Genomic DNA, 9164 nt, shown 5'->3' on the forward strand with positions numbered 1-9164 from the left:
GCTTAATTTGACTCCAGTTAAACATTTCTGAAAAGAGCACTTCAAAGATGATGTGTTCTACTAATTCCAGCACATCAGAAAGACAACTATGATTGATACTAATTTTAATCACTTGGTTAGGGAGACAATCATCAATTCTCTTAATTTTAAACATAGAGAATGTAATTCATGGTTGTAATCATGTTACTATGTGAATATTTCATTGCACTACAAAACCTCCCTTAATGGTTTTAACACCCATTGCTGATTCTTGCTTGAATCAATTATAGCATAAGTGATTAAAAATTATAACTTTTCAAATTATGCCATTCCATTTTTATTTACTGGCTGCTAACCTTCTGCAGGGGAAAAAACACATTATTTTCAGTGATTACCCATGTAAAAACATATTATAGGCAATGAGGCTTAGGCAACTCCATAGGGACTTCCCATAAGGGATGTATTTTGTAAATTTAATAGAGACAGGCTGAAAATCTGTTGTGTTTTAGCAACTCTTCCCATGTAACTCAGCAATATGTGCACAACAAACAAATTTAATTATGTTTAACAGCTCTCTTTCATAAGGGCAAACAACAAATAATTTTGTGAATTTACATGGGCGCTCTGGAAAGTCATAAAGATATATTCTGAAAGTTTTTAATTTATTTTTATTTTACGTTCTGATTTTGGAATGGTAAAGATCAAAGTTCTCAGAGGATGTTAAGGTAGATGATTAAGACAGATTGTATGTGACTACGAAACAATATCTGCTTGTCTATTTAATCCAAGTGACAATAGAATATTGGTGACATGGTTAAAAAAGAAAATGTTAATGAGGAAAAATATGTTCACGGACTGACATAAGTCCTCTCAACTTTAAGATTTACTATAAAACTACTGTGATCAAAATGAGATGGTACTGGTGAAAAAATAGAGAAATAGCTCTTCCCAGAAATGGATTCACATAAGTATGGTAAGCATATCTTTAATAAAGGAAAAAAAAAGCACTTCAATGGAGAAAAGGTATTATCTGCAGCTAACAAATGGTGTTGGAACAAATAGACATCAAACAAAAAGAAATTATTCTAGACAAAGACCCTCTATCTTTCACAAAAATTAGCTCCAAATGGACCACAGATCTAAATGTAAAATGCAAAGTATAGAACTGCTAGATGATAACATAGGAGAAAATCTAAGTGTCCATCTTTTTGATGATTAATTTTTAGATTTAGCACCAAAATATAATTGATGAAAGAAAAAATTGATAAGTTGTACTAAATAAAAATTTTAAGACATCTACTCTGTGAAAGTCACAGTTAATATAATGAAAAAAGCCATAGCTGAAGAAAATATTTGCAGAACACATATGTGATAAAGTTCTTCTATCGAAAATATATGGGGAACTCCGAAAATTCAACAATAAGGAAACAAACAAGCCATTTACAAAATGGGCAAAAGGTCTGAGCAGCTACCTCACCAAAGAACATATACAGATGGAAAATGAGCATATGAAAATATGTTGAATATCATATATTAATAGGAGCTGCAAATTAAACCAACAATATAATATCATCATACGCCTGCTAGAATGGCTAAAATCCAAAACACTGTGAACACCAAATGCTGGTGTGGATGTGGACTGATAGAAACATTGTTTCATAGCTGATGGTGCAGCGGCAAAGCTCAACATAGGTAAGCCATACAATCTAGGAATTGTGCTCCTAGGTATTTACTCAAATGACATAAGAGCTTATGTCCATGCAAAAATAAGTGCATGGATATTTATAGCAACTTTATTAATAATTGCCTAAATTTGTAAACAATCAATATGTTCTTCAATAGGTGAATACAAAAATACATGTGGTTGATACAATGGTGGAGTTTTCAGCAATAAAAAGAATTGAGCTATCAAAGTACAAAAAGACATGAAAAATGTAAAGTTTTATTGCTTTGTGAAAAAAACCAGTCTGAAAAATCTCACATACTGTTTGATTCCACTACACTATGTTCTGTAAAAGACAAAACTATGGAGACATTTATAACTTCAGTAGGGCAAAAAAATTCAGAGGCACTGTAGGAAGGATGAATTAGTGGAGCACAGGACATTTTTAGGGCAGTGAAACTATTCTATATGATAATTCAATGGCTAATAAATAGCATATTACATTTGTCAAAACCCATGGAATTATATAATGTAAAAAGGGAACCCTAATGTAAACTATGGAATTAGCTAATAGAAATAATATATCAATATTGCTTCATAAATTATAAAAATACACAATACCTATGCTGGATATTAATAAAAAGAGAAACTATGTAGGAGACAAGGTGATATATGGAAACTATGTACTTTCTGCATAAATTTTCTGTAAACTTAAAACTGATATAAAAAAGTCTACTACAAAAAACAACACTACAAAAAAAGACCCACAGGGATTTTTTTTAATATAATTAAGGATGCAACAAAGTCAACATAAAACAAAGCAAATAATTTTGGTAAGACACAGAATCTTTAGATAGATTACATAGAAAATAAAGGATAAATTTTCACATTGTGTTAGTGAGTAGATGAAAGAAGAAAATCCATTAAAATTGTGCACCTTCTGCTACAATGTCAACCCATTTCCTAGTTTCTTTTCAGACTCAATTAATAATATAACAAAATAATATTAACTGTACACAAGGAGAAATGAGGCTTTTCAGGTCAGTAGACACAGAGACACACAGCTCTTATAGTTTCAGATCTCAGCCTGGTATCTTCTGGGAAGTTCTACTTACCTATGTGAACACTTTCTGTCTTTGAGAACTTGCCTTGATGCAAATTCCTCCATGACTTTATCTCTGTTCTAAGTTTCTCTCTTGAGATTTTTATGGACCTTGGCACATTGATAGAGTGACCAATAGACTGCTGCACTATAGTTGTTTGTTTTTTTCTATATTTTATTATCGGACAGTCAAGACCTTCAGGAAATACACACATGATCTCACTTTGGTAGCTTAAATTGTTTTCATGGTACTATACCCTTTTTTTCATGGTACTATACCCATATTCATGAAATGATTCATCCATTCATGATCTATGAGTAATATAGGTAAAATGAATTTATTAAAATATAAAAAAATGAAACCACCTTGGAAACAAAACCATTGCTTTCAGAGGGCAAGAGATAATTACATACTATCTAAAAATTATGTATCGTATAATGAACATATCTGAACTTTGCAGCAGTCACATGAGCATATGAGTGTTTATGTGCTTTATAGCAAAAACAACAAACATAAGCCCACTGTTTTTCTTTCTGGGTCTCTCCAAAGGTAAAGGTAAGGTAATTTATGAAAACATTATTTGTGATCTGTCAGGCACTGTGTCGCTGGATGACTCTTGGATGTGCTGAATGTAATGAGCCTCCTGAATACGTGTTTCTGACAGCAAACTCATCAGAGCCTGTTTTATGTCCTTGTTCCTCAGGCTGTAGACCAAAGGGTTGAGGATTGAAGGTATCACAGTGTAGAGGACAGAAAGCAGCTTGTTAATAACTGATGGTGTATATGAAGATGGCTTGAGATAAACAAAACAAGCCGTTATGATAAAAACAGTAAAAACTGTGAGATGGGGGAGGCATGTAGAGAAAGCTTTTGACTGACCTGTTGTGGTGGGAATCTTCAGCACAGTGGAGAAAATATGAATATAAGAAATCACAATACAGATGAGGCAAGACACACCTAAACACATACCAATCCAAATACTTGCATGAACTACCACTAATGTTTCAGAGCAGGAAATCCTTAATAATGAGGGAATGTCACAGAAAAACTGTGGGATCATATTGAAGCCACAGAAGGGCATGGAAAATGTGCCAGCCGTGTACACCGTTCCAAATAATCCTCCAGTAGCCCAGGAAGCGCATGCCATCAATACACAAGTGCCACTGCTCATGATGGCATGATAGTGCAAAGGATAGCAGATGGCTAGGTAGCGGTCATAAGACATGGCTGTGAGGATAAATATCTCACCTGCTGAGAAAGAAGTCATTAAAAGTAGCTGTAATGCACACCCTAAAGTGGAAATGGAATAATTATGAGTTAGGCTGTTGACAATGAATTTGGGAATTGGGACTGACACAAAGAAGACATCCAACAAGGATAAGTTCTTCAGGAAGAAGTACATGGGTGTATGGAGTTGTAGATCTAGGGTGATGAGAACGATGATGATGAGGTTACTCATTACAGCTGCCAGGTAAATCAGTAGGAAGAGCACACCACTGAAAGTCTGCAGCTCTGGGACATCAGAAAATCCTACCAGGAGGAATCCTGAAAACAAGGTGACATTACCCATCCCGATAGATTCTCTCTTCACTTCCTGGCAAGTCAAGGAGATATGCAAAAGATGAAATTAATCTACACCATTATCTGGAATGATACTGATAGAAACATTACCTTGAAAAAGAGCCATGAAATTGTCTCTTAAGTTTAGTTACTTCTTCATAGTTACCCACAAAAGTCATTGTTCATTTTTTACGTAAAGGGATTTTATAAGTAGTGTAGGAAATCAAATGGCATTTATAAGAGTTTTACCTAATGCCATAGCCTCAAACCAACTTACTATGAGATAGATATAACTTGATTAAATGAAGCAGTAGTCTCTAATCACAAGGACATTTGCATCAAACTATTATTGTAACAGTCATCATGATAAATCCTTTTATCTTTTGGAAAAAAATATTGGAAGTTGTATTTCTTTAAAGCATCTTGGTATCCCTAACACTCAACACAGGAAAAAGATTACCAATTATCATACCTTGTACAATCATGAACTCACAGTTGTATTAAATAATCTAATAATATTAAATAATCTAATCAAATAATGTCCTTATGGATAAAGGCAAGAGACAATAAAGATTCTGTGACCAATGTTTGCGTTTTCTTGAGGCCACGCAAATCAAATATCTTGCACATCTCATTTAGTATGGGAAAGAAATAATTGAACTATCTAGGAAATTTCCATGTCCACTCAATGCATGCGTGTACATTACAACCACATTATCATGGGGACTGTCCAGAGTTGAATTTGTTTATAAAAGACACTTAAGAATTTGCCATGGTGAAATATATTCTCCATCTTAACTGAATACTTTTTCTTCATCTTGTTTTTTTCCAGAGTTCATTCTTTTATACTATTGAATATATTTTTTCAGTGTTCAAAATATTTATCTTAGATTTTTTAGTTATTGATCCAGAATTACTTCTTAAATATTTAATGAAAAATTGAAGTGTTGCATATGTATCAAACAATGAGCTAGATGGTGGAGTTAAACATTAAAGATTATTTTCTGGAAGGCTGCATTTCGTGGTGAGCAGACAATGAAGAATAAGTAAGCCAACCAAAAAGCAAAACCTCAGGTAGAAACAGGTGCTATTCAGATAATAAGATAAGGTATTATTTTAAAGATTAACTGGGTACCTGTTTGAGATTGGCGTGGGGAGTGCTCTTTCTGGGGGTGATTTTAAATCTGAAATATAGATGACACAAAATGAACCTACAGGGCAAGGAACTGAGGAGAGAATGCATTAAGAAACGCAACAACACTGACAGCTCAGAAAATTTAACATGGAGCAGATGTGAAAAGAGAATTCTGTGGCTGTTTTCAACCATTTGCAAATTGCTCAGTTTGGGTAAATACACAAAGAATCAACAGGAGAAAGAAGAGTAGATAAATGGGCAGTTAAGCTTCATTGCTTTTGGTCTCTGCCCTAAATTTCCTAAATACCTATGAGATGTTTTTTTTTTATTTATAATTATCTAGAAACAGATAACATTTTAAGATTTTGCTAAAACAAATTTCAAATTCTTATATTAAAGTAATTCAAATTCTTCATCCACCTGACAAATGATAACTTACCAGATGTACTTAAGGAGATAGTCCCAACATTTTCACTGGAGGGTGAAAATTTTTCTCCCAAAAGGAAGAATTTATTTACCATTTCATGGCCCGAAAAATAAAACAGAACACCTAGAATCCTTTGAAACTTTTCTGTCATTATAACTTATAGTTTGGGTTTCTGCATTTCTAAAAAAGGACAAGCTTCTCTGTCAAGCTGTGAAAGTTTTCTCTTATTGAGCAATATATGCTACAGTGATATGGAAACAGCCATTTGCCTTCCTTTTATTTCAAATTTGATATCAATCAGAATGTTCTATAGTAAAAATAACTACAGCAAATTATTTTTAAGACACTTGTCTAATCCCTTGGTATTCCCAAAGAGGTTAAGTCTTAGAAGTTTTCTTAATAGTCTTATTAACTAGTTAACTCTCAAGACATAAGCATCATAATCACTGGCCCACAAATGCTCAGGCCCCAGAAAACCTTCTGGAATTCACCATGAAGAAAATGACTCAGACTTCTACCACAATAATAATGGAGGCCAGAAATATTCCCCTAATTTCATTTATCATAGATTTGCAGACTTTAGGTTAGTGGTTAGGAAACTTTCATATGGGAAATAATCACTTGAGCATTTTGCTAAAATGAAGATTCCCTTCAAATGTGAGTTTGACTCAGTGTGACCCATAGATTCTGATTCATTTCATGCTTTGAGAAAACATGCATAGAGCTGGAATCATCTGTTTGAAAGGCAAAATAAATCTCATTTGTCATCTAGTAAAACTCCTCATTGTAGAATGTTGAAACAAATGATTTTAAAAAATATAACTGTAAGAATTTGGAAGTGCTTTGTAATTTCATCTATTATTGCATAAACACCTTTTGCTAGATTCTTGCAACATAATTTTGGTTACTGTGGATATGGTAGAAAATTGCCATAGATCCAAGAAAATATTTTAATTAAAACTTGATCAGTTTTCCATGGAGAGAAAATGGTATGAATTGTAGGTAGAGAATTCAATAAGATTTTTAGTGGTCATTCATACAAGTTGCAATAACATTATAATCTATTATTACTCTTTTCTCATGAATTTTTATGAATATGAGTTAAATTGAAAATTGATCAACAAGATCTCAAAATTTGAATCAAAATGTAAGTGCTGACAAAAGCAGATAACAGCCCCTCATTTACAACTGGTTCATTTAGCTTATTTCCATTCCTTCCCTTGTTACTATAGCTATTATTTTATGATACCTGAGGGATTCATTTACAGTTCCTAGTTTACAGCCAGTTTGTGCTTATACCAGCTAACTTTTATCTGTTTTCAAGGGCTTCTCAGGCCAGTTCTTGAACATTCCCTATTAACTGTAACTGAAAATAACCAATTAATATGTGCCAACTTAATGTCACAATCTCTACTTCCCTTTGTTTGAATCCCATAAAAATCTTATGATTTTTTTTTTTTTTTTTTTTTTTTTTTTGCACAAGCAGGCACTGGGAATCAAACCCATGTCTCCGGCATGACAGGCAAGAACTTTGCCACTGAGCCCCCGTGGCCCGCCCCCTTAAGCTCTTTTGACTCATGGTGCCAGGTTAGATCCCTTCTCCTGTCTCCTGTCTCTCTTATGATGAAATTCCTTCTTTTCTCAAAATCCTGGTGTCACTGTACAGGCTTCTGTATGCATCAGCAATGAGCTCTTGCTTGGTAACAAAAATATTACTTATTTCATTGTGAGGAAAAATGCGATAATTCATTTAAAAATATTTACAAGAGTTTAAGAAAAAGGAATTAAATTGAGAAAAAATCAGGTAGATTTCAGAAAAATATCTGCAATAAATATAATTTTTGTTTACTTTTATACACAAAATGATTATCTGTAGTCATATTGCAGGGCTGTAGCAGCAATTCATGCTAGTTGAGTTCCTCAAATATATCAGACTTTGCACCTAACTTATGAGTGTTAAGAACAGTCACTTTCTTGACCCTGAACCTATATATATATTTAGATACTCCTGGAAACGTAGAAAATTCCTTCAATTAACACTATCTATGTCTCTAGGTCAGGATTCAAAATCAACCATTGAAACTTCAACGCCAATCCTATCCAACAGAATAGTCACATTTCAAAAATGTGTCACCACCCAAGAGTCAAAATAATACCCATTATCTAAATTTCATCACCAAATATTTATCTATCAAACCTCCAGTGATCAAAGCAAAGTACCTATATGAGGAGTGAAGGCAAAGTTTAGGGACAAGGAATTCTATAGTTTGTTACATAAAAAAATCATTCTGAGGACATCACTTTTGCATGTTGATATGCTGCAACATTATCCTAGGTTCCCTGAATTGAAGATGAGAGAAATATATTTGACATATTACTAGAGTTTCATCATTTCAGCCATTCAAGTTTAATGTATTCATTTATTATAATAGATTTGCCAAGGGAGTCTGATCGATTATCCACTTCCCTGAGCATATCTACATATTCTCTAGAAAGTACGGATCACATTTAATTTTGAGCATATTGACTTGATATTAACTGTAACAAATATAATTTGCAATTACTGCATAACATGATTGCTTTATCTCTAGTATTTTGTTTTCCACTATTATACCTCATTTCTAAACATTCTGATGTAATTTCTAATTTACAGAAAAGTTACAAGTATATTAAAAATAACTCTCAATGAACCTTTACCTAAATCCTTCAATTTTAATATTTTGTCACAGTTTAGGCATCACAATCAGTGAATTGAATATTGATAAAATTACTTCATCTACATTAAATCCATGTTCCATTTTCTTTTATTAGCACCAGTAATGCCCATTACAGCATTCTCCACGTCAAGTACAGGATGGTGGGGCAGGGGCAGGTATTGCCTTTAGGTATGTACTCCTTTAGTCTCTCCTAAACAGTTGTCCAGTCTTTCTTTGAGTTAAATGACACTCACATTTTTGAAGATCATAGGACAGTTATTTGAGAGATTTGTATTGTTTCTTCGTGATTACATTTAGGTTAGCATAATTGGGCAGAATAATACATAAAGAATCACACTCAGAGGCACTCAATTATCAATTGGTCTCTGTTTTGTACAATGAAATATAACCATTACTCTTTTTATCTATTTTGGTGCCAGTTTGGAGCAGCACTGCAAAATGTTTCTGGGGAACTAACATCTATGAATAAAAAAGGAGAAGCTAGCATAATTAGTGTTTAGCAAATAAAATATGAGCTCTAGATTTACTCATTGCTCCAGGAATTTCATTTATTCTAGATTATTTTACTAATATATAGGGT

At 33.2% G+C, this 9164-nt stretch overlaps 1 protein-coding gene and 1 pseudogene across 1 annotated transcript; both read right to left on the reverse strand.

Annotated features, from left to right (window-relative positions):
• The window catches only part of LOC143657426 (olfactory receptor 6F1-like), a 28004-nt pseudogene extending 25194 nt beyond the window's left edge, over window positions 1-2810 (reverse strand).
• Window positions 2811-3310: 500 nt separating this feature from the next.
• On the reverse strand, window positions 3311-4315 carry LOC143657432 (olfactory receptor 14A2-like). Its single transcript, XM_077129809.1, has one exon. It carries the CDS (start codon window positions 4313-4315, stop codon window positions 3311-3313), a length of 1005 nt encoding a protein of 334 aa, XP_076985924.1.
• Between the last annotated feature and the right edge of the window lie 4849 nt (window positions 4316-9164).

Source organism: Tamandua tetradactyla, chromosome 2 (assembly GCF_023851605.1).
Source record: "Tamandua tetradactyla isolate mTamTet1 chromosome 2, mTamTet1.pri, whole genome shotgun sequence".
NCBI classification, from domain to species: domain Eukaryota; kingdom Metazoa; phylum Chordata; class Mammalia; order Pilosa; family Myrmecophagidae; genus Tamandua; species Tamandua tetradactyla.